This window comes from Mustela nivalis (assembly GCF_964662115.1).
Source record: "Mustela nivalis genome assembly, chromosome: 11".
Lineage (NCBI taxonomy): Eukaryota > Metazoa > Chordata > Mammalia > Carnivora > Mustelidae > Mustela > Mustela nivalis.
Window position 1 is genome coordinate 97,331,349 of NC_139030.1, and position 25,654 is coordinate 97,357,002.

General features: G+C 51.4%; 1 protein-coding gene and 1 long non-coding RNA gene across 5 annotated transcripts in view; one reads left to right on the forward strand and one right to left on the reverse strand.

The window, feature by feature from the left end:
• NRP2 (neuropilin 2) overlaps window positions 1-25,654 on the reverse strand; it is a 114,004-nt gene that overhangs the window by 50,007 nt on the left and 38,343 nt on the right. For all 4 annotated transcript variants that reach the window (XM_082689134.1, XM_082689135.1, XM_082689137.1 and 1 more), the window contains exons 4-10: window positions 23,979-24,209; window positions 22,409-22,564; window positions 20,599-20,768; window positions 18,563-18,718; window positions 5,982-6,126; window positions 4,542-4,891; window positions 2,502-2,646 (exon numbers count right to left, since the gene is read on the reverse strand). In XM_082689134.1, the coding sequence (XP_082545260.1) occupies window positions 2,502-2,646; window positions 4,542-4,891; window positions 5,982-6,126; window positions 18,563-18,718; window positions 20,599-20,768; window positions 22,409-22,564; window positions 23,979-24,209 (1,353 nt within the window). The remainder of the gene's footprint in view (window positions 1-2,501; window positions 2,647-4,541; window positions 4,892-5,981; window positions 6,127-18,562; window positions 18,719-20,598; window positions 20,769-22,408; window positions 22,565-23,978; window positions 24,210-25,654) is intronic.
• Window positions 12,692-18,541, forward strand: LOC309843585. The gene is made up of 3 exons (XR_014300229.1): window positions 12,692-12,797; window positions 13,715-15,064; window positions 16,018-18,541. It is a non-coding gene; the product is annotated as an uncharacterized lncRNA (long non-coding RNA).

Here is a 25,654-nt window from a genome sequence, read left to right on the forward strand (position 1 = left end):
CAAACAAACCAACAGGTGAAGCAGCCCTTTCAGGTTATTTAGCTGCAGTGACTCGGGCCAGCCCCATTACTTTTCCTGCTCTCCTTTTGGGGTAGGAATGAAGCGAAGATGGGGGCGGGGGGGGGGGGGATGCGTCGCAGAGAGGAATGGGAATTTTAAAAGCAAAAAAGCCGTGTGGCCCATGGAAGCAGTTTCTCGGGGGGTCAGGTAGCAGGTTGGTAAAGATCACGTTAAATCCAGGGGCGCAGGGGGCTGACGAGGCAAGGATATGAAAGATAGTGAGAAGGCAGCCCGTGTCCGCTGCGCTTTCCTGGGAGCTCGGGGGTAACTGCCCGTCAAACTACAACGCGCCCCTCGCAATTGAAACCAGATGTCAGCGACTTCAAAAGGAAGGAGGTTGGGCGGAGGCTAAGAAGCCCCAACTCTGATCTTCCAAGGAATGGCCAGGCAGGAATTTGAAATGAGAAACCTGTTGCTGACTATCGCCAGGGTAATTTGGGCCAGCTTGGGGAGGGGGAGCAGGAAGAGCGAAAGGACATTAGCAACGGTCCAGCCGGTTGTAAAGCAGGGCCAGGCCCGGAGAGGCATGCCACAGAAGGGCACACCTCTGACAAGTAGCTTCCTCTCTCTGGGACTCAGTTTCCCCATCTGTGATAGAGACATTGGCCTAGATCTGTGATTTTTTTTTCCCCCAAAGTGTATGCCACACTGGTTAGTAGGATGTGGGATCATTGCGATGGGTCATGACCAGCATTTTTGAATTGGACTGCGACATGTCAGAGTGTGCTCACGTGGGGAAAACGAACACTGATCTGGAACCTTTTGTTCCAGCTGCGTTTACTTATTATCACAGGCTTATTAGCTGTCAAGCTGCAGTCTAAGTACTTTATATCCATTATTTCATTGAATCCTAACAATTCTAGGGGGTGCAGATACACTATTATCATCCCGATTTTGCAGCTGAGATAACCAAGATGCTGAGAGGCTAAGGAACTTGTCTGAGGCCATGGGGCCGGAGTGCAGCAGAGGAAGGTCTCGTACTTGGCCGTCTGTCCCCAGGGTCCAGCACTTAACAAGACGCCCTAACTTGTATGCATGCATCACGTGCTTGCAAGCCAAGTGGATTGCGATAAAAATTTCTTTTAAATTGTGGATCACGGTCAAAACTGTTTGAAAGCCCCCGGCCTAGAAGCTCCTGGGTCCCCTGCGGCTCCAACCCTTTGATTTCAGAGAGGCCACAAATGGAGCCAGCTTGTATCACTGCTGGAGGGACAGTTTTCGGCACCTGCAAGCAAACAGGTGACTCGCATTCAGCAGGCTAGAGGGAAACTTGGCCTTTCCCCCACGTGATGGTGAGTAAAGAATCTTCCTACTGAACTATGTCCGCTGGGCCTGCCTTCAATCCAAAGGGGAGAGAGGCTAATTTGGGCCCGATTTCTAGCCCGCGTGCCTCAACAGGGCTCCTCCTCTGAGCCATCGGAGACAACACACCGGCAGCAGGCTCCTCCCCGGGCACCAAGCGGTGCTTCTCCGACGTGCCCTTATTATCCCGCCGGATACCCCGTCGGGGGAGCCGGAGAAGGGTGCGGCACAGATGGGAAAACGGAGCTACCTGGTGGACGGAGAGGCAGGGCAGCTCGGCTTGTCCGCTGCTCCTGCTGGCCCTGCGTTCAGGGGGCTCCTCTGAGCTCCTTCTGGAGAGCAGGGAGCCAGCACCAGGTGACGTCTCGCACCAGCTCTGCCCAAGGAGGTGCCAGGAGGAAGGGTGGGGTCTGGCTCCAAAGCAAAGGGAGCTTCCCGGAAACGGGGAGGGTGGGCTTGCGCAGGGGGCCTGAGCTGCCTTATGGGGAGAGTTCGAGGTCTTCCCGGGCCTGGGCCACCGAGGGTGGCAGGGGTGAGGTTGGCAGGGAGGGGGCGGGAAGGAATGAGCAAGACTCCCGCTGCGCAGGGGGAAGAAGTCCTACTCCCGTCAGCTTCCCTACAACAGGGTCCCTCCTGAGCAAATAAATGCCTTTTACAGATGTGGCTTCGAAATGAAAATGAAGTCTCTTAGCCACTGACATCTGGAGGCCAGATTCAGACATAAACCGATTACTTTATTATCATGAGGGTTTTTTTTTTTTTTCCTTCCCTAAATCAACAGCCACAGCCTCCCGGCCTGAAGAGTCAGGGTCTAATTGAATTTGGGTGGGTGGTGTGTGGTTATGATTTGTTTTTGAGAGACGGGGGCTGGGCAACTGAAATGATCCTTTAAAAAAGACAAAGCACATCCCTTTGAGAAACTGTCCCCCCTCCAGAGGCTGTAGTGCCCATGGCTGGAGGCAGGAGAACACAGCAGAGCCCGGGCTGGGGCGGGGTTTGAGCTGACAGAGCCTCACCGGGGAGGGCTGTCCCCTCGGCCCATCCACAGCCTCATGGTCTGACCTCCTCCCAGGGCATCCCGGGAAGCCAGGGTCACACGAGCATGTGAGCGGGACCCCGAGAGGGAAAGCAGGCCTTACCTGTCCAGTCACAGCCCAGCACCTCCAGCCGCATCCCAATCCCGGCCGGAGACCACCGCTCGGGGTACACCCGCACGTACTGCGCAGGAACGGGGTCGAATCTTCGGATGTCCGGGGTGTCATAGTGCATGTTGCCTTCAAACAGCTGCAAGGGAGACGGGCCACTCAGCCCCTCTTCTGTGGGACCCCCTCCCCACTCCTCCCCTTCTTCCCGATCCTTCCCGTCTCCTCCCTGCCCCTCAGCCCCACCCAGAAGGCAGCTTCAGAGTTGACTCACTGGACATTACCACCCATAGGAGCCCCATCCTCAGACCAAAGTTTTGATTCATTTGGAAGATAGTTAGGGTTCCAGGAACACAGAGAAGAGGGAGCAGATCAAAGAGGCAATTGCTACGTTCTGTCTTCTACCCTGGGACTCGAGATTGTGGACTTAGGGGAAAGACTTAGTGTCTGAAAGGACTTGGCTGGAAAGAAGAGAAGTGAATTTCAGGCTGCTTTGCCTATTGTCTTAGAAGTTCTTGTTGTAGGGGCGCCAGGTGGCTCAGGGGATTAAGGGTCTGCCTTCAGCTCAGGTCATGATCCCAGAGTCATGGGACGGAGCTCCACGTCAGGCTCCTTGCTCAGCGGGGAGTCTGCTCGTCCCTTACCCTCTGCCCCTCATCCTGCTCATACTCCCTCTCTCTCAAATAAATAAAATCTTAAAAGAAAAAAAAATCTTATAATGATTGAAAGTCTAGATGCAGAAAGTCCCAGCTGACTGACAGCTCCCAGGTCAAAACAAAGCTCACGTCGAGCCCCAGGACATGAGCTGAGGACAGTGCGGCTGTCCTGGTCCAAGCCGGGTGGGGGACCCAACCCAGAGCACATGTGGGAGCCACTGACTTAGGGCGATGTTGGTGTGGAGACATGCCGGGGACGGGCTGAGCGGAACCTAGGGATGCTACCTATTTTGCAGGATCCCCACAATTCCAAAAGGGGGCACTATTATGGGGAGGGAAGGCCCCAATCCTGGCTAAGATCATCTCTCCTTTCCCAGGCTCCCAGAAGGACCGAGAAGAGCCAGGCTCTGTTCTTGCCAGGGAAAACCCATGGTCCAGTTTGTGCTCTGTCCCCTGTGGTTTCCAGTTACCAAGTCCTGAGCCTTTCCAGGCCCCTAAAGTGTGAGCTGGGTGTTTACATCAGCATTGCAAAGCCTCCAACCCAGCCCGTGCCTCTGCATTAAGAACGGAAACATTTGCTGAGCAAAGGGGACCAAACAGAGACCTGAAATTCCTCCTTCCTTGGTAAAAGAGGCCTGCTCTTCTGAGGAAAATGAGGGTAACTCAGCGGTTAGGATCAGAATGTCTGGCGCCCCCGCCGAGATTGGCCTGGAGAGGCATGATATCTTTTGCCCTTCTGGGGGTTCCTCCATACCCAGGGTCGAGGGCTGACCCGTACTTCCTGACGGTGGGAGGAGTGGGCTCTGCTGACCTGGGAAGTTTCTCCAGCCTCTCCCAGCCTCCCTATGAGAGGTGGGAAAGGTCTAAGCAGAGACCAGACTAGGAAAATACAAAGGAGCGCCGTGGCGTTAAAAAAAAATAGTCGTTTTTGGAAGCAATCCTCTAGGTTCTATACTGAAGCCTTCAAAAACGACATCCCCTTTTGGACGTCTGGCCAACTCCAAGGAAACGTCCTCTGAAAGAGCGTGCAAAGGGTGTCAAGCCTGACAGAAAGGCAGTGCAGGGTGGTGGGTGGGTGTCTGGGCTCTGGAGTCAGACTGAATCGTGGTTCTCCACAGTCACACACTGTGACCCCAGGGGTGACGCCGAGCCTCACTTTTGTCATCTCTAACATGGGAGTGACAGAGGAGCCTTCTTCCAGAGATGTTGGAAGGATTAAAATATGGCGTTTAGCAGCGTGGAACAAAGTAATCTCTCAGTTAACGTTTGCTTATTAGAACACAGGGAGTCTGGTGACAACTATCTGGTTAGGAAGTGAGCATCCCAAAACTAAGCTTCCCTGTTTGGGATAGGGTTAGGGAGTCTCCAGGGAATGGCCTACCTTCGGCTGCTGGGTCCTCGGGTCCTGGATGTACTCCCAGTCTCTGCCGTTCAGGCTGTAGGAGACTTTGAACTTGCGCACAAACGCCCTGGCTTCCACAGCAGTGATGCTGTCTCCCCCGCGGGCCCCCTGGATGATGACGCCCTTCACCGTCTTGGGCACTCCCAGGTCTACCTGGAGCCACTCCTCGCCTGGCTGGGCCTGAGGGATCCGGGGGAACCAACCCGAGCGGCTGCTGACCAGGCGGGCGGCGCTGGGGCTCCACAGGTACTCGCGGGTGGAGGAGGCCGAGATCTGGGAGTCGGGGACGAGACCCGACAGCATCCCCAGCATGTTGGAGCAGGGTGCATCTGTGGAGCGGAGGGAGACGCAAGGGCTCGTGGCTGTTGCCCTGCTTGCCGGCCACCATCTCCCCTTAGCAGGGAGCTGGGCAAGAACCCGGCGACCACACGTGCAAGTCAGAACTGACGTCTTTGCGTTTTGAGCACTGCGGTTACGAGCCCAGCCTGGGGTCCAGTCTAGCTGGGTCCGTGTCTGCTGTGTCCCTCACTACCCGTCTGACGTCAGGCAAGTGATTCAGCTGCTCCATACCTCAGTGTATCCAGGTGTGAAGGAAGGCGAGCACCAGAACTTACCTGGTAGGGGCTGTCACAAGGATTCCACCAGTCACCACATAAATGGTCACGGCATAGTGCCTGGCGTGTCTAAGCATCTCACACTGTGAGCCAAGGACATGAATATCCTTGTGGTGACACCAGGCCCCCCTGAGCCTCCCAGGGCGGTAAGCCCAGGGGAGCTCAGCTGAGCCCCGAGTTGTTTCCTGGATGATTATTTTCCTAACTGGATGGACACTTTTCTGGGATCTGGTCTTTGCTTCCACGTGTGTTATCATAGCTTTTTACTACCTTCGCATATGCTGTTCCTGCTGTTCCAAATGCTTTTCCCCTCTGTCTTCATCAGGCTAAACTTTACCTAAGTATCACACCCTCAGAAAGGCTGTCCCCAAACTTCCAGTCAATGGTTAGTGGGGTCCCCTTTGCCATCATTTCTCCGAGCACCTGGTCTTTCTCCTTCATACACACATCTTAGTTAATAACTATCCAGTACACAATCTGGTTATGATCCATGCCGCCCACCAGCCAAAGTTTGGTGTGGCTAGAGATCCCCCCGGCTCGTTCACTTCCCCTGTCCACTTCCCTAGGGTGGGGCAGGCCTCCGAGAACACTGGCGCAGCCAATGAGCGAGTGGCAGATGCACAGATACATGGTAACCGGCAGGACAAGGTCTGGAGTCGGGGTACATGAGATACTGCTGAACAGAGCCCCAGGTGAAAATGAGCCTTCTGGAAAGCTCACGGGGTGCAATCACGCTACTGGGCTGAAAGCGGGAGCCGAGCCCAGGACACAACCAGCTCCACAGCCTCACGGGGGTCCCCCTCACCTGTGACCCGGCAGCCAAAGAGCTCCAGCCGCAGGGCAATGCCTGAGTGCCAGGTCTGGGGCCGGATCCTGACGAACCTGGTCAGGAGGGGCGTGTGCAGCTTGTTAAGAACCACCTCGGATGCGTCGTTGTTGGCTTGGAATACCTGTAGGGTCAGATGGGACACCACGGTCAAAATCCGTCTGTGGTGTGCCCGCTCACCTGGCCTTTGAAGGGGCTGTAAAAGTTCTGTTGAGCCTTATTTCCCTCAAGCTTCTGTTAATCAGTGTGTTTGTTGTTTGGGGTTTTATTAGAAGCACCATGGGGAAAAAAACAAACAAACGTAATTTCTCACATTGCTCTACTTGAAAACAATAACTGGTCTTCATAAAAACTTTTAGAGGAAAGGAAAACTTTGCTTCTGGGCTGAGAGCAAGCAGAAGAAGGCACCTTAAAAGATGGAGCAGAACGGTCATCTTTTAGGGCTGGTGGACCTCATTAGCTTGAATTTGATTCTGCCCCTCCCTCACAGTGCAGGCATATAGGCATATTTGCAGGGTATTTTTAAAGTGCTTCACGGTTGTTTTCTTAGTTACTTAGAGGTCTCCCTGCTCCACAAACAGAGGAGAGCATGGCGGAGGGTACCATCTACTCCTCGGGGCTCTATGTCAATCCACACTTTCTTGGTTCCCTCTGGTCTTTGTTGGAGGGTCAGGGTTGCAGACAGTCTCTCAGAATCCTGCCCTGGCTTCCTCTCATTGTGGTCCCACCCTGTAATGAAATCCATCCCTGTCCCCATCTGACCAGTGCCTCTCTTAGGGGAGAAAAGGCTTTTCGGAGTAGCTTCCAAGCCAACATGGTAGGAGCAAGTCCTAGTTTACCAGATGGCCCAAATCAATAACTGCCATATGGGCCTTATGCTTTTCTGTGCTCTCCATTAAAAAAAAAAAAAAGAAAGAAAGAAAGAAAAAAAGTAGCCGGAGCAAGTATATGTGAGTTTCTGTTGGTTTTCTTGGCTAAGGGCAGAGGGAAGGACCCACTAACCAAGCAGCACTTCTAAATCATACATATCACAGCTCTAACGACCAAGAGACTGCAAGTTGACTCGGACCAGACACTATGATACCCGGAACAGGTCTGGTGTGTGGACACGGACAGGGCTGGGACCAGAGGACGGGGAAACTGGTCTGTTCCAGTACCCCTGAGATAGATGCCGTATAAACACAATTACAACCATAATGCCTTAAAAGTATTATTATTTCTGCTTTACTGATGAGAAAACGGAGGTTCAGAGATTTCTGTTTGGATCCAAAGCCCCTGCCGTGTTTTTAGGCTGTAGGATTATGGTTTCCTACGTTGGCTCTCAACTCCTGGAACAAATTTGCAACATTTATCCTGGTGGCTAGGAGTCTTGGAGTCCTTAAAGTCTCTGAGCCTGGGTTGAATGGAGGTAGGGTTGCTCTTCAGGGGTGTGTGTTTCTAATCCTGACTTTGAAAGCTCTGAATTACAGCAAGGAGCTGCAGGGAAGCTTAGAGCTAATTAACAACGTGGGCCTTTCTTTCCCATGAACTGTAACTAGGAACTCTGCCATTTGGCAACCTTGAACCTTCCATATTTCCCACTTGCTGAGGTCAAAAGTTAGAGCCCTTAAAAGCACACGACTGACGGTGGGGGTGAAGGGTAAGAGACATCACACCTTCTGCAGCCAGATCAGGGGAAGTGGCTTGCTTCAGACAGACGGAGCGAAGGGGAGGAGGAAGCCGGTTTTCTCCGGCCCACCATATTCAGGTTCAACCCCTCGTTGCTGGCGCCTGCCCCGCTCGCTGCCCCCTGTCCCCACTAGGGAGCCTCCCATTCCACCCCAAAACCGAGTTTCTTCCTTGGCTGCCTTGCTAACTGCAGGGAACAAGACCCAGAACTGCCTGGCCACCCATCGCTCCCAGGTCTGATTTGCTCCTTCCTTTACAGTGACGGAGGACAAAGAGGGGCCAGAAGACAAAACAAGGGAAGAAAGACCAGGCGAGCAGGAGGAAAGAGGGTTAGAGTCAGACACCTGGGGGAAGGCTGGTGGAGAGACGGGGAGAGAGGGGCCCAAGACTCTGTGATCTTAATCTTGGAGAAGGACGGGCCAAGGGAGGATACAGGGCCCAGGGAGACCCCGGTCTGGCTGTGCCCACTCCTTGGCTTCCCAGGAGCTTACAAAGAGCTCTGCAGCTCTGAGGAAAGGAATGAAGGCACCGAATCCAAGGGAAAGAGATTAATCAGTTCTGCGAGAATTCAGCACGAGGCAGAGGCTTTTGTTTTTTATTTTGTTTTGGCAAGCAAGAAGCAAATGCAGCACTTTGGTTATTTTGGGAGGGTGCTGTGAGCTGTGGGGGGCCACGCAGGCGTGCTCCCTGAGGACGGTGAGGGAGACTGTGTGTGGCCTCCATCAGGAGATGCTAAGGAGTTCATCTGGGGAGGGGAGCCGGGTTTGGCATGTGGATAACATAACTGGAGCGTTGAGTGGATTTGAACTTTAACACAGCTGCTAACCCACAGCGTACACATCACGCTGGCACCGTTAGAGACACAGCACGTCTTATGCGTTTTTAATATCTGATTTTATCTTATCTGACCCTTTCATTTCTCAGGCTTGGCAGGCAACGCTAAGAAACCTTTCCTTCCCCTGCCCCCCTCCCCACCCTAGTAAGGAAACGACTATGTCTCTGCACAGCCTCTGGGAGGCTGGCACGTTTGGGAGTGTGGCTGCACCTGGGCAGGGGCGTGCACCCATGTGCGTGTGTACCTGCCCGGCACGGGGGCTGGTCTTCCCGCAGAGGCACGCACGCCGTCACAGCTTTGGGTGAGCCCCCCCGGACCTCTGCGTATAGTGACACCCGTCAGAAAGGGAAGCGGGCACACGGCCCCTCTGCTTAGACCACCTACCCGGCTGCTCCCACGGCGTGTCATTCTGCCTCCTGTTTCGCTCACTCTGCTCCTACTCCCGCCCAAAACCACACGAATGCTCGTTCAACGTGGCCTCAGATCGCCCTTTGGATTTCTGAGCCTGCCTCCTCCTTGGTTTCTTGTGTGCCCTTGACTTTGCACTCAGATCTGCCCCTGCTCTCCGGACCCTTTGCGGAAGGAATATCAGCTTATTTAACTAAACTCTTTATACACTTCTCTGAGTGTGGCAGAGTCGGGGGGAAACCCCCCAAACACCACCAACGTGGTGCCAGGGGAGACAGGCTGTTGCTGCTGAGCTCATCAGTGTGGGCAAATGTCTCTACCTCTCCCAGGCCCCAGTCTCCTCCTCCCTGAAATGAGTTGATTTGCCAGCTCCTTTCTGGCCCCCAGATTCTAAGGCTTTCTGCATAAGAGTTTCCAAGTAGAACTGTCCCAGCAGTGCCCATTCTGTGAAGGGTATTTTAGTTGTTCAGTGTCCCTTAACACCTAAGTGCTTTGGTGGACAAGGGCTGTGGGTTTTAATACGCTTCAAAGAGTGCCCGGGACACACGGTGAGTGCCCCACTCAGAGGGAGAGTACACCTTGTTGATGTTTTCGCTCAATAACAGCCCCAATTATTAAATAATGAAAAGTAATGAATAACAACACCTTAGTCTTTACATACTGACTTTCACCCAAAGATACCAAAGTGCAATTTAGGAAAATCCATTTTTAATGAAATATTAAGCAGTTTCTATTTCTCCTGACCCAATGGATTTACAAGGTCTCTATTTTTCTCCCTGCATCTTCCTATTTATAGCCGGGAAGTGCTATCATATATTATACATCTTTATGACTTTCTCAATGCTTCTGTGGTTTCAGAATCACCCTTCATATGTTTTCTGATCAAATTCTCGGAGATGGATTCTTGGCTGCTGGTCTAGGCATTGCAAGGTAAGGGGTTGTATGCATGGGAAATGATGCCAGGAAATTGGTTTTATTCCCTATTCCCTGCCGACTCCCTGAATCACTATAGGCCAATCAATAATCCTTAGATACCTTGGTTTCTCCTTCAGGAAAATGAAGTCGATAAGAGGTTTGCCGATAGACGCTAAGGTCTACCAGCCCTCCCTGCTGGCTTCAATGCCTGCACAGCCCCCAGGACCGATGTTAGAGTTGAAGCTATGTCATACCTAACACATGGGTCTCTCTGTTCGATGGGGAGGGTTCAAGGTCTGAAAGCCACTGACTCCCAAGTCCCACCTTGGGGCCCAAAATTTTCAGGCCGTGACTTGACAGGAAGGTGTCCGTGATGCTAAGAAAATTCAGTGGATCGTCAGTGTATGGGACCCCCCTGATAAGCATATACCAAACGTGATGGTCTCATCATAGCATCTGCTTTAAAAGCTAGATGTCACAGATGGTAGGCATGTTTGTTAATTTTTAAAAGCAAAATGCTGATATGGTTGCTTTATCACCCAAAAGAAAACCAGAAGTGTGTTAAGGTGTCTCTAGCCTTCTTAAGAGGTAAGGAGCGCCTTGGTAGATGTAATTATTAGATTGTGTGTGTGTGTGTGTGTGTGTGTGTGTTTATGTTGAACACATAGATTTCTTCAAATGCATCTCTGCAAACCAAGTTTAAGAAGCAGTTGAGGGCACAGAGTGGTTTGGATAATCTATTTGGTGCCTTGCTGAATTCTGAACATAATCCAACACTTTCCAATTGATTCTCGAGACCTTTGGTTTATTTTCAGAAAGACAGAATCTGAAACCAGCAGCACTTCAAAGATTTTCTGATTTGCACCTCTGGAGGGGAGGGGACATCTGCCAATTAACTTGGCGGCTATCCAACATCCCAGTGTGGTGAATATCTACACACCCCACCCGGGAAAAGGAAAAAAAAAAAATCAACATGTTTTGACCATGCCTACGAGCTTCTCAGCCACCGGCTCTAATACTATGTAGAATCAAAAAAGGTAATACATGTGATCAAATAGGAAACATCCAGCCAGAAACATCCCTGATGGTTCTGAGGTCATCTTTTCTCTATTTTCCCACCCCATTTCTTGTCACATCGACCTACCTGTCCCTGCCGCCCTGCCCTTAACTCTTCTTATAAGAATATGCAGTGACTTTGGCACTGAGGGTTGGCCTGCCTTCCTCAGAGGCCTCTGGGCAAAGGGGCTCATTGCCAGGCCCAAGTCCCTCTCCTGTACCCCGGTAATCTCTGCCATCAGTGTCCAGGTGCCCAAGATAGTGTGGACGCTCCACGGCCATCACAGTCTTTGAGCTCCTGGACGCAGAGCGACAGCGTGGGCTCATGGTGGGAGCTGCTGGAACCTTCCGGCACCAGGCAGGTCCTTCAACCAACAGAGGTAAGCACTCATTACATGCACCACCTCCCGTCTGAGGAGGGTTTCAGCATGCAGTCCGCACACGCCAGTCTCTTCATTACCTATGGTGTGACCTACTGTTTATTCCTATTTTGCTGTAAATATCTGAACATGGCCAGCTCCAGGGACTGCAAAGAAAGCAGGAAATTTTTCAAAGACGATATAGCGCTGGAGCCCTGAGGTAGAAATTGTGCAGAAGGTAGAAATTTTCCATTTTTTTTTTAAATAAATATTTCTCTCCACTAATAAATGTTTCATCGCATCCAAAGTTCTCCTTTTCAATCTACTTGGCACAGACGCTCGAGGAGGAGGAGAATAAAGCAGGCGGAAAAGAGAGGAGGCAGGAACGGAGGGCAGAAACTGGGGAAACCAGTGGCATGTTTTAAAAATGTCTCTCACTAACAACTGACCTGACCCATCCTAACTGCAGAACCAAATGCCTGTCCTCTCTCCCCCACCCTTGCATGTCCTCTGAAACCAGCCACTGGGTCCACACGTAAACATAAATTGTTCATCAATGGTTGCCATCCCGTTTAATTAATCTGTTGCACCCAACAGGCAAGGGGGGCCGGGGAGGGGTGCTGTGGCACCCGGGGAAAACGATGTGAAGGTAATGGATATTTTTGGTTTCTTTTTTGTAAATCACGGCCCTGACATTTCTCCCTTAAAACTCCTCCTTAAAGACCATAAAAAAAATTTTTTTTAAGCTGCTTTCATACTAGTGGATGTGGGAACTTAGCCAGAAACAGAGTCAGAAGGGATGTGTCTCATATATAGATGTGTGTACATATACATGTGTGAGAGAGAGGGGCGGGGGAGAATTTAAGGGAGGGTGAGGATGGGGGAGGGCGGGGAAGGTTCCCTAAGCACCAAATGCTCACTTATGACCATGATACCCTCCTGTCTCCTGTTCCTTTACTGAGGGCTGTTTTTGTCATCAACCGGTTCTGCTGATGAGGGAGGAGGAGACTGAGGAGTAGGAACGGGTCAAGGGGGTGGGGGGCCCGGTTTCTTCCTGGGGGTGGGGGGTGGAGATGGGCGGGATGTGCGCATCCCATCTGTGTGTGCCTTGTGGGTCCCCTAAGTTAGATTTACTGCAGGATTATGTTACCCCCATCGAGACGTAAAGCCCTGGAACACAGCATACTAACAGGATTAGGGTTTCGGGACTGGAGACAGGAAAGCACCAGGGAGGAGAGCAGAGGCGGGGAGGAGAGGGCAGCGCAGGGATTCAGGGCTGGAGGAGAGATGGGTCGTCAGAGTCATGGAAGGGAATGGCCAGTGTCCTTTTCTATCTAAGGGGGTAGGAGTGGGATGTTCTCTCCGGGTCGGCAGAGTTCTCCATACTGAAAACCTCTTGTGACATCATCACATTTTTTGAGAAGGCACTTTTAACTTGAAAGTGGGCAGAAGGGGCCAGGGAGTAAGGTTCCTGAGCCCATCTGCCAGCAGCATTCCTCTCCTGGTGCAATCTCAGCCAATCACGGGGCAGGGAAAGGGCGGTATTTCCACCAGGTGAGGTGTTCACACCACTGCTCCTCGAGGGACGCTGGAGTGAGGCAAAGAGGGTGTTTCCAGCCCAAGCAGGTTCACTGTGCCCTTCGACACCCCTGCTCGCTTGCTCTGCCCTACTGGCCGCAGTGCACAGTTGTGAGATGGAAAGCCCTGGGAATTCGGCATCAAGGCCATAAGCGCCATGGAGGCTGGCCTCAGCTCCCAGAGACAATTCAGCACCCATGGGAGTTGGGTGAAGCCAGCCACGGGAGCCTGATAGAGAAAAGGTTCCAAGCTTATGTATAATGACATTTTCCCTTGGGCCTCCTAAGTGGAGAGGCTAAAGGTCTGAGCTCATCCCACGGCAAATGGATAAGGGACAAACTTAATTACCTAGGGCCCTGGATTCTTCTGTTATGACTGAGGGGGCAGAAAAATGGGGGGATATGAATTTCAAAAGAGCATCAGTCCTTTTTGGAATACATAGAACCCTGCTTTGACGATGCGATCAGATGCATGACTTCTGAAGTCTGATGCCCATTCCCAGCTGATGGCTTGAGTCCCTGTCAGAATCTTATTACACTTAACAAAATTGCAATGAAAAGGGTAAGGGGAAGCCAGTCATCCAGCAGGAGGTAAAAAATAAATATAAATATAAATATATATCTCTTTTAGAAAATTTCAAGTTATTAATTGGAGGAATAATTGCATCCCTAACAGAAGCATGAAACCGAGAAGGGTAATGTTTATCTGAGCAGCTCAAGTGCAGGGCCCATCAGATGCAGGGAGAGGTCTGGAGGACTTATCAGGTCCCTTCCAGACCTATGATTTTAAAAGAGGCAGATAAATATCCCATGGGGCCTTGTTACTTTTTAAATTGATAACTTGCTCTGCTCGAGAAGAGCTTTGTGGGTCTAATACATTAATTATATCTGCAGAGAGCCTTCCATCTACAGATCCCAAGGTACCCTGCCAACCCAAGCTACGGCACCATTCCGTTCGGGCAGGCGGAAACACTGAGGCATGGGGCTATTAGGAGAAATTTCCAGGGTCACACGATGCATCATCTAAGATCTGAAAATAGATGCCACATGGTTCTGTTAGCCGACTGACTTGGGGGTTTGGTTTTCTGACGCCACTCTCTCTCCTCCTAAGTCTCTGATAATTTCGCAGAGGGTCTTAGAATCTCTGATGGTTTTCAAAGTGATTTGTTTTAATTTAGAAAATAAATAGAGGACAGAGAATATTTTGAAGTTGGGTGTGGATGTACTGTGAAGGGATGTGGCCAAATCAAACACAAAGCAACTTCTCTCAGCTCCGCGTCCTCGGGATTCTAGGACATCGCCCAGACTCCGGACCGATCAGCCGAGCACGCTGAGCCTCATTCCCCGAGTGCTGCTTGCTTTCGGATCTCCACAACGATAGAGGCTCTCCAAGGGAATGTACACCTATAGACCCCTACACTGAACATTTAGGAAGCCAGTTTCCCTCTGGGTCAAGATAACAACAAGGCCTGGGTCAGATTGGGGAGCATCTTCCTAGAGATCTAAGCCCTCTGACTGGGAGCCTTTCATGGGGACTCTACAGTTCCCCATGTCCCTGGGGCAAATTACTCTGTCTCTAAGAGCTTCAACTCCAGTCTTTTTTTTTTTTTTTTAAGATTTTATTTATTTATTTGACAGTGAGAGATCATAAATAGGCAGAGAGAGACAGAGGAGGAAGCTGGCTCCCTGCTGAGCAGAGAGCCTGTTGTGGGGCTTGATCCCAGGATCCTGGGATCATGACCTGAGCCAAAAGCAGAGGCTTTTGAGCCACCCAGGCGTCCCCACAACCCCAGTCTTTGAAACTCTGTTCCATTCTGAAGCAGTGAGGTGGTACCTGGAGGTTCTCTGATCCCTTGGAAGCCATCGGTGCACAAACGGGGTGTGCTCACTTAGCACATTTCTGCCACTCATTACAGGGTAATTCTGAAAACTCTTGGACCTCATCCCTGTGCTCACCCTCCCATCCTCAATCTGGCCATCAAGATATATTTAGCACCCCCGCAGACTCTCTCTTTGAGCCCAGATTTCTTCCAAACACATCAGAACAGCCAGCAGCACTGTGACTAACAGCAAGGTAACCAGCACTATGTCAACAGTGAGAGGCCCACTTTCACCAAATAAGGGAGAAATGAAGACAAGGCCTCTTGCCTCGACACAGAAGGGCAATGGCCTCTGTCCCCGGTCCTGACCTTGTTCTTGGCCTCATTCCGTCCGGCGCACACACAGAGAACGAGCCATTCAGAGGTGAGCAGGGTCCTGGCCAAGGCCTCCAGCCTCCAGCTACTCCCGTTTTTCTCTCTGCCCTTCCCAACCCTTGTGTGTACATAACTATGCCCATAATTACAGACACATACGTGAACCTTCTAATACTGTATTTACAACACTATGTCTATGTTTGGGGTGTTGTTAATGTAGCTGGTGAAATCAAAAGCAGTAGTTTTCTGCTTGTGGTTTCTAAAGAAATATATGGGAAGCCATTTGTATAATCTAGGGGAGCACATGGGCTGGATATGGGCTCCATCAGGCGGACAAGCTCTCTGCCTTGTGGTTACGACATAAATATGCATAAGGAGGGCCCACCCTATAGGAAAATCATAGGTTCCATATTTATGGCGTGTGTAATTGGATAAGGGTTTGGGGATGTGCTGTACATGTGGTCTGCGTAAATGGGCCGTGTTTTGCCAGGAGGATGCTTGCAATCTGCACCCCCCATCCCCCCACCCCCGCTATGATACTCAATGCCTTCTTCAGAGGTAACCTCACCGTGACCTGCTGGGTAGAGACAGACAGACAAGGCTGCTCACAGGTTGGCGGGAAGCTGGAAAAGAGCTCCTTAGTCTTCTTTACTTTCTGGTCACAAGTAGGAAGCTGTTCCCCCCACCCCCCGACCTCGGCCCAGGCTTTGCCGCAGCCCAGCCTGGGTCCACATTGTAAATCGTGTATTGCAAGGAAATAGCATAGCCGTTCCCCACCACCATCAGCACTCATTAATCTTGTTTTTCTCCGACTTCCCCAATTCCCTGGTCTTTGGTACATAGCACTGGTGTTGACAGTGACCAGGGAATTGAAATCAAGTTCCTGCATCTCTGCCCCAAACATCACCATCCCCTCCTCACACCCTGCGCCTGCAAACCCTCCTCCTGCGTGGTGGAACGGAGCCCGCTGCCGCCTCTACCTCCACTCTGCTTTGCTCACAGGTCCTGCTGTCGGAATTGTGCTTTCAAGCCCACCACCTAGCACCAGTTAGCTTGGCACGGCGCCCACCAGCCAGTGGCTACAAAGAGAAGCTCAGTGGTAGCGGCCAGCATAGACGGCGCAGATGAAGCCACTCCCCTCCCCGGCCCCCAGCTCCCCTCCTCAGCCGCCTCCCCTTCATGGCATCAAATCAAACTGCAGCAGACTTGACAAATCTATTTGGCACGGTTCACTCAACTATTTCAACCCGAACAGACCGGAGAGCTGCGCTGACGCTCCACGAACGGTGCGGTGCGGGATCTGCACATCAGACACAGACATCTGGGAGCGCGATCTGCTAATGAAGGAGCCGCAGAGATCCCCGCTGCAGGGGCGGAGGGGCGGGTCTCCCTCATGGCCCACGCACCTGCAGTGGTGCAGGGGAGCGAGGGGAGGGGGCAACGCCTAACTGGCAGGCTTTCGGTTCTCCTGCCTCCTTCTAGGTAGCCAGAGGATGAATATCTAATGGGGGACAGAGAAGGGTTTTTCCTCGGCCTCAGTGTTTTTTTCACGTGGGCAGGACTGATCACTAAAAAGCCAAACCACCATAAAACAAAAATGGAATTACCCCTTGGCACCTGGGGAGAGAAATCTAGCCGAGGGTGAGAAGGGAAGGTGAGAGAGAGAAAGAATGATCTATCTAACATGAAAAAGTTGAGAATGATTCCAAAGGAGACCAGCAAGCTAAATCCAATTCTCAGGAATATCTTCTCCGCAGAACGAACACCAGGGATACAGCCAGGGAAGACAGCATTCTGTCAAAATGTGCAGTGCTAAGGTATTTCCAAAAGCAGATTTCCTACAAATAGTGTTTTAAATAGCATCTCAGTCCATCTGCATGCTTTTAAAATCAGCTTATGCTACAGTATCCCTCTGGCCAGCACTGCTTAGTCATTGAGCCTGGCCAGGGAGGCAGTCAGGTGAGCCGCCTCCGTCTCCCCCGGGACCCACCCCTCCTCAGCCCTGGCCCTCGCCTGCCTGGCAGAGGTTCTTTCCAGCGTCTACCGTCTACCGGTTTCTTACAGAAAAGGGTGGGTGGGAAGAGAAGGCACGGGAAAGCGCGTGGAGGACGAGGACCCGGTCCCTTGCTCCTAACAGCCAGTGCCACCTCAGCCTCGCCCTTGCCAAGTGGTATTTGCAACCGAAACACAAGAAGTCAACGAGAAGCCAGACCTGGCCGACCACGTCAAGGTGTGGAGGGCTTTCACTTGCGCAATACCTCCCTTTTTCATCTGTGAAATGAAGAAATTGTGTGTGTGTGCGCACGTGGGCGAGAGAGGGAGATACCTGGTAATATCTAGAAGCCGTGATTTTCAGATGAATGGTGCCATGTTACTATGGCGATTTTAATAATAATAAAAAAACCCCACTGCTTTAAAAACTCACACTTCCTGAGTGAATCAGTGTCGACACCACAGTTCTGCTTTTTCTCCGTCCAACGTTTCCAGTCGCGCCAGCGAGGGCAAGCCACCTGGGGACCGTGGCAGGAGCCGAGGAGGCTGTGTATGGAAAGGATCTCTGGCCTCTCTTGGTTTGGTCACACGCGTCCCACTTGGCTCCCTCCCGACACAACAGGCCAGGGGCCCGGCGGAACAGGAGCACGAAAGAGGAGGGTCCCTTTGCCTGTCCCTGCTTCCTTTTGCGGAAGGATGGGCACTGTCCTCCCAGAGCTAGGAGCCGGCATGTGACAGAGTTTGCCCCTGGCCCAGGCTAGACCACCAGCCGTTCCCGATGAGCCCCCCGCCATGTGCCGAGCGCCCCTGATAACCAGGGTTGGCGGCGCCGGCTGCAGGCCTGCTCGCCGCCAGGAAGCCGCCTGCCTTCGGAAAGCCGAGCGCCCCACATCCATTCGTGTGCGCGACAAAAGCGCCACATCTCCCGCGCGGACACACCTCCGGGAGCCACGGACACTGAAGGCACCAGCCGGGAGAATTCAATGCGTCGCTGCCTAGCGTGCCTGCCGGTTCAGATCCCATCTCCGACAAACTGAATTTCTCCTCATTATTTATTGTCCTCTTTCTTCTTCGGGACATTGTGATTCCCTCTCAGGATTTGTGCCCTTTCATTTCTAGACCTCGGTAACTCCTGAACCACAGTTTCATGTGGTTTTGTGATTGTTAACCCAGCATGGGGAAGGGACTCAGGCCATAAATGCTCAGTGAATCCTGCATGGGAAGGCGCGGACGGGGGACACATTTTCTCCTTCATTTGCAGTCAGAGAGCACTGTGCGAGCTCATGCACACACACACACACACTCTCTCTCTCTCTCTCTGCGGTGCGACACACCACAGCAGCCAGGCTGTCGGAGAAACAGTGTTTTCCAATCACTTTAGGATAAGAAAGAATATTTTCAGGGCCACCGCCTCCCATGCCTCCGTCAATTACTTGAGTCTCACCAAGCAAGGCCTCCTCCCCTCTGGGGGGTCACCTGGCAGCTCCTCTCGTCCCCAGCCTCCTGCATACCCCAGCATGTCTTTCAGTGGGGGGGGGGGGGGGAATGGGGTTACCTTGTGGTTTTTGCCGTGCCTGTAGACCATCCAGTCCTCGCCGTTCGTGCTGACTTCCAGCTTGTAGGATTTGACATAGTAGCCATTCTGCGTCTCCCTGGAAATGGCGCCCTGCGTGGCAATGGCTGTGAGGATGGTCAGAAAGCGCAGGTCCACCTGAGGAAGAGGGGAGGAGGGATAAGGGACCCATGGCTCCCGACAGGAGGCAACCTCTTGCTGTTCCTTCAAAGGACAAAACTGTCCTACTTAGCTTGCAACTCGTGCCTGTGTGATCTACCAGAATCAGAGGGATCGGTACAGGTCCGCAATTCCAGCCCGGAGGGTCAGACTCCACTTCTCTAGCCCAACATTGGATCCCTTTGAAATGGTAACTGGATGGTTTTTCTTTTTTTCCCTTTTTTTTTTTTTTGCAAATCTGAACCGACCCTATTCAGTTTACCTTAAAGGGATCCTCGAACATCTAGAAATGGGACCTCTTCTTACGGAACTACAGCCTTCCCTGCATCGTAAAATCAGATGCTATTTAAAGGAACAATGGTTAAATCTGGTCCACTCCACCCCGCTGCAGTCCGGTCCAATCCAACCCACTTATGACACTCTGGTTGCCACGTCTCAGCTTGGGGCTGCCTCGCCTCCGCCTCCGCCTCCTTCCCTCCGTCCCTCATTCCATTGTGTAGTCAGTCACTCGGGTCACCGAAGGGTCAAAGGGCATTCAGAGTCTGCCCAAGCAATTAGGCTTATGCACCAAGTCCTGACCTTTTGCTCAGTGAGGAAGATGGCCCACATTTTGAGGCACCTCTCTTCCCACAACACTAAACCCATTTGGAAATTGCTGGATGTCATTCCTTTGCCGGCCGCAGTGTTTCTTAATGACAACCCCCCCCTTGATCCTAACCGAGCCAGCACTCCCTGGTAAAATTTGATTCAGGAAGCATTTATTGGTACTTAATATGTGCTCAGCATAATAGTGAATTCAAAAGAGGTAGGCCGTGCTGTGTATGTATACTATAAACAGCTGGAGGGCAACAAGAGAAAGCTTATGATTGAGGACCAAAAATAAGGATTGAAATCAATGGAACATTGATTATGTAGGAGAACGTTCTGGAAGCTCTGCAGGATGAGAAGGGTTTTTGGAGAGGCAGAGAAGAGATAGTGACAAATGGCCTTAGGATTGCCCTGTTTGAACCTCTGCGGACTGCCTGGAAGTTTCTAAGGGGTACTTCTCCCTGTCCTGTTGTCTGCTCTGCCACGTCCTTCGCAGAGCAGAGGCCACCGGGTCACATCAGAGCTAGGACCGCTTGTCAGTGGGTCACAAGGCTGTCTGGTGTGTGTCATAAAAGCAGTCATGGCTCTAGCATGGACCTAGCAGCCCACTGTTGCTGGGGGATGCGAACCAGACCGGTCTACGGTTTCCGGGTGGGGAGGATTCAACATACACTGCAAGGCTCACTCAGAAGGAAAGCGACCAATAGTTTGAGAAGATGGTGCAAAGCATCTGGGCAACCAGAGCCGCATTCCCGGTGGTGACATTTTCCCGTGTGTTCTTCTGATCCCTATGTGCTAAACCTTCCTGGCAGGGCTCCCTCCGAACAGCAAAGATCATGAGGAGCTGCCATGCTCAGCTGGCGACTCAACAAGTCGGCCCTCAGGAAAACGCCCTCCCCCGACCGAGTCTCTGATGCCTCCCTGTGCCAAGAATGAGGAAGATCTGGAACTGTTTATAGAATGTTCCTTGGATAGCTATTCGAAGAGGCAAACAGCGCCCAGGCCAAACAACTTCCCCAAAGCCTGGTAATCTTCACAAGGGTGGTGGCAGGGTCTGCCTTATCATCCTTTGATCCCAGCAGTTAGCACAGCGCCTGGCTGAGTCTCTCCGTGCCTGGAACATGCGTGTGTCTGGATGGACGAATGAAGGGAGCTCTCGAGGATGGGCTGTGTGTGTTTCCCTTGTGTCCTCCGTCCACGCCAGCCGAGCCACCTCCCGCGCCCACCAGTCCACCCACACTCGGCACACCGTGCGGTATCGGAGTACATACCTGGAGGTACTCCTTGCTGGAATCCAAGTTGGGGGTCCAGCCATTGTCCTCGCCATGGAGCCGGCTTTGCTGAGGCGTCCACCTTCCGTCCGAGTAGGTAGAGGAGGCACTGATCTGCTCATTAGCAATCCGGCCGGATTCCATTCCCAGAGGGACGTTGCACTGGAAGTCTGGGGAAGGGAGAGGGTCAAGGGTAGGATTACGTCTCTCAACCGCAAACTCCTGGGATCCCCCAAATTTTGCTCCCTTCTAGGGACAAGTCCTTGCAGGAACTCCCTCTTCTTAAAGACCTAATTACACACCCGCCTTTTGAAAATAACTCTGCCAACTCAGGGAGCTTGACAACCCCTCTGGGCCTAAAAAGAAACGAAATTGGGCCTAAAAGAAGTCAGGCTGTGGGTAAATAAGAATCATCATACAAATTAAAAATACAGTCTCAAGTATAAGAACTGTTGGTGCTTCAGGCTACAGACGCTCGCAGACGCCAGATGCACCGTAACTGAAATACAGGTAAACGTGTGATAGACTCGTGGCAATCTGGGTGGGCTGATACATCGTGGGAAGCCTGCTTTCTTCACAAACACCCGGGAGGCCCTTCTGCTTCTCTCTTTCACTCAAATGTCTTGCATTCTGGCACAGAAGACCGGCATTGCAAAGCAGTGAATACCCAACTTCGGGACATTTCTCCAGGAGCACAGCCACGCCACTCTTTTCCCCTATGCCCCCCACCTGGGCACATGGACCCAGAAGTCCAGACTCTGGCTCCGCGCCATTAGTGCAATGGCCGTCCTTCCCAGGGACACTGCAGACACTGGTCAGTATCTGCGTGTGCATGTGTCCGATAAAGCCCAGCAATTTTTTCAGGTATCAAACCCATTCCCGAGTCACTCTGTGACGGAGCTGGCCATGGGCAGCTCTTGGTGCCATACTGTTTCCCTGTCCCTCAATCTTCATGAGCTCTTGGAAGAACGAAAGCAAAACCCAGAACAAAATCCATCGCCTTTCCAGTTGGCCGGGCTGCCGTGTCTGTGGGTATGCACAGGGTAAGCTTCTACAGCCGGGACAGGATTTGCCCAGCTCCAATCCTTAAAGTATGTCTTTAGGACTCAGAGTTATCACTTGGGTTTCTAGGGGGCTAAAGGCAGCGCGTCTGAAGCATGCGTCCTAGAGGAGCTGATCTGAAGATGGAGTTCAGAGTAGATGTGGAGGGAGGCAGGAGACTCAAGGTCTAGATGGGTATTTCAAGGACAGCTGGGGTCGGAGCTACACTCGAGGCTTTGCAAGGTACCTGGCACAAGGCAGAAGCTTGGAAGGTGTGTACAATGAAGCATGAAGCCAAAGTCCAAGCATGTATCAGTCTAGTGAAACAAACTCTACCCAGGGCCAGCGATGTTCAATGTAAAATACATAGATGAAGAAAGTTTACAAATTGCTCAGTTTTCTGACCATGGCCACGGAAGCTGACAGAGGGAAAAAAGCTCAAAAAATGTTAGCCCGGGAGGGGACCCTATGTAGATATCCTAACTCACCTCCCTTGCATTCACAGATGAGAAAACTGAAGTGGGAGATGGTCCCGTGACTTACCCTGGGAATAACTCATTCTTGGTACACATACCTACTTTCTAAAGAAATGAGTACCCGGCCGACATTTGTTCGACTCTTACAAATCTCTGTCTAGCAAGAGGAAAAAACCTCTCCGTTCCCTGAATTCAGAGGCTGCTATCAATTCTGGAGAATTTCCCCCTCTTCACTGTACATCTCACAGCCCTGATGGAAGCAGAGGACAGAAGTTCTCAACCGGCCAACTCACTCTCTGGTGGGTCCTGGTGGATCAGGTAATAGCGTGCAGAGAAGCCATCCTTGGCCACCGCCATGTCCGTGTGGAAAGTCAGGGAGAGGATCCCTGTGGACGAGCGTAGTTCCGAGGGGGTTTTGGTCCCACAGTACTTGCCAATCAGAGGGCCAACTAGACAGGCAGGACAAAAACAGGTCAGTAGAAATGGAAATGTCAAACTCCATTTTCAATGCAGTCACCCTTGCCACAATTGAAGTCACTCCACAGAGCACTCTTTGGGTCTAGAAGAATGACCAAAGATAGGTTCTAAGGACACTGTCTCAGATTTTTGCTGTACGTTAAAAAATACAGTTGACCTTTAAACAACATGGGTTTGAAGTGCACGGACCTACTTAAACATGGATTTTTCTTTTTTGACAAATACAGTACTGTAAATGCGTTTTCTCTTCCTTATGACTTTCTTAATACCATTTTCTTCTCTTTAGGTTATTTTATTGTAAGAATACAATATATAATACATATAACATACGGAATATGTGTTCATGGACTATTTATGTTATTGGTCAGGCCTTCAGTCAATAGTAAGTTCTTAGCAGTTAAGTTTTGGAGAGTCAGAAGGCATGTGTGGATTTTTGGCTATATGGTCGACCGGCCCTCTGAATCCCTGCGTTGTTCAAGAGGCAGCTGAACTTTTTTTCTCTGTTCAAGGTGCAACTGTGTTTTCCCTGACTTGGCCTCATTCTCTTCTCTCACTCTGTTCTGGGGACAGGCCAGAGAGCTATCATTATAGCGCCCAACTTACAGAAGAACAAACTGAGGCTCGAGAGGTCACGTGACTTTAGAAATAAGAGCTGAGATTCAGAACCCAAGTTTTCTGACTTAGTCTTATGCTCTTCTCAGGAAATGAAACTGCTCAGTCATCACGCCTCCCTCTCAGTGTAAAACACTGAGGCTCACTACAGAAGTGAACGAGTGGCTTTCTCGTCTCGTCCAAGATGGACTATGAAGACCTATGTTGGATGCCAGCTGAGAAGTACCGGTTCCTTCTGGCCTTGGGTGATACAGCTTTTTGACATCTATGACTGTTTTAATTAACAGTAGTAAAATCATAGTAATAATAATGATGATGATGAAAGCAGCTTATTTATACAGGTAGGACGCAGGGTTTAAGTGAGCTGCCCAGGCTTAGAGAGCTGCCTCAGAGCAGAGCCAGGATCCAGATCTAGTCCGTGTGGCTCTAGCATCCTACTTGGGCAGAAAGGGTGGTCACAGAGTCATTTTCTATGGAAATCCTGACACCCTGGGGCAGAAGAGGACATTACGGATAGGCTTTCTCATCCTCATCCAGGCCACTCAGTCTCCGCCTATCCTTCTCCAAAGAAATATTTCCAAGAAAGGAAACTGCCTTTCTGCAATTTCTCTGAAATCATCCTTGGTGAAAAACAAGAAAGAAAGTCATCATGGGTCATACACAAACCCTAAGGAGCTTTTGAAGCCTTTGTTCTCTCTTTTTATTGTCACCAAAGCCATTCACAGGCAAAGGCGAAGCTACAGAGAAACGTCTCGTGACGGCGGCATCACTCACCATGCGGAATGCCGTCCCAGATGTCCAGCCAGTCGTATTTGCAGTCTCCCTCTCCCACCTGCAACGGGTCGTGCTCCAGGTCAAAGGTCAGGAACTGCAGGATGATCTCCATCTTGGGTTTGGCCAGGATGGTAAAGGTGCAGTCCAAGTTGTGCGGGTACTTCTCGGGAAACCCGGGGGATTCGATGGTCCCGTTGGGGCTTGTGAAGTTTTTGGAACAGTCTTCGGAGCCTGCATGTAAAAGAGAACTGGAGCATTAAGGGAAGAAAAGAAGAGGCCCTCCTTCAAGGCCACATGGGCTAGTTCAGTGTTTGAGCCCCCATCCCCCTCCTCATACGGTTTTTGTTTCTACTGGAGTGGCCCTTGAAGAAACATACTCTTCACATCCACGTCTCAAGCCTCTAAGCCAGACTCTCTCGAGGAGAGAAATTAGGGGAGGAGTGCTGGCGTGCTCTACGTAACAGAGCGAGAGCACCAGTTGAGGCGTTGGGGAGTGGTGGGGGGTGGTCAGAAAGAAGTGTGTGTGTGAGATACAGAGAGAGAGAGAAAGAGAGAGAGAGAGAGAGAGTCTCTTGGAAAGAGGAACAGAGTCTTCTTTCTCAATTACTCAGCTGCTTGCTCCAGAAATGTAAGTTATTTCAATCCTTAAGGAAGGCTTGCTGATTGCCAGCAAGGAAAACAATGTCACCCTTTATTTATTGCTGACCTCAACACTAGCCCCTATTGTACCAGAGCCAACGAAGTGCCCCCTTCTCCCTCCAAGATCCAAGGTGCCTCAGGGGAGGGGCAAAGGGGAGCTCGGGTCTCATTCATGTCATGACTATATTAAAACGAGCTGCTCTGTAGTGGTCAGACAATTAACAATCGACTTTTGTAGCTGGTGGATCACAGCAGGGCGTCGGGGATGTTAAAGGCCGCTCTAGCAGCAAGTTTGGAAAAATGCGCCAGTGTATTGACATTTGGAAGGCTTCTGGTCCCTTTGTGGTGGGGAGGGCCTTGTTTGTCTCCGAAGCTCTTGGGGCTGTTTCCTTGGGACTCCGGGAGGCCTTCTTATTAAATGCGGCACACATTCGCGTCCCGGTGCAGGCTTGCATGGCAGTGGGAGCTCTAAGAGGATTAGAGCCACCAGATCTGGGAATGCCTCTAGGTAGAGTCCCATTAAAAGGCGCCTCATGGGTTTTCAGCCAGGACGGGCCTCTGGTGGGTCCCGGGACACTGCAGCCCAGGCCACCGGCCCACGGAGCAGCCGGGGCCAGCAGCGGTACCAATCCATGGTACCACTGGAAGGCTGGACGGTCACAATCGATTTCACTGTATTCTGATTTTAAAATTAAAAAAAAAAAAAAAAAAGGTAGCAGGGTTTATGAGGAGGATAACAGGCACTTGAAGTATGAAGGAAAAATACAGAAATACTCGATAAACCAGGTGTTTACTGGCAGGAGGTGTCCTCTGGGGATCCCACTGCAACAGAACTGTGTGATGTCAATACACGGATCTTCGCCCGCAGCCATGTCTTCATCCTCGGCTCCCGCGGCAGGCCCCTCCGCAGGGCTCCGTATCGACAACAGCTCTCGGGGAGGCGCGAGGGTCGGACTTGGCAAAGGGGCCGTGCAAAGAAGTGGGCAAAGGGGGACCGCAACTTCCTTCCGCATCAGACGGAAATCCCGACATCGCAA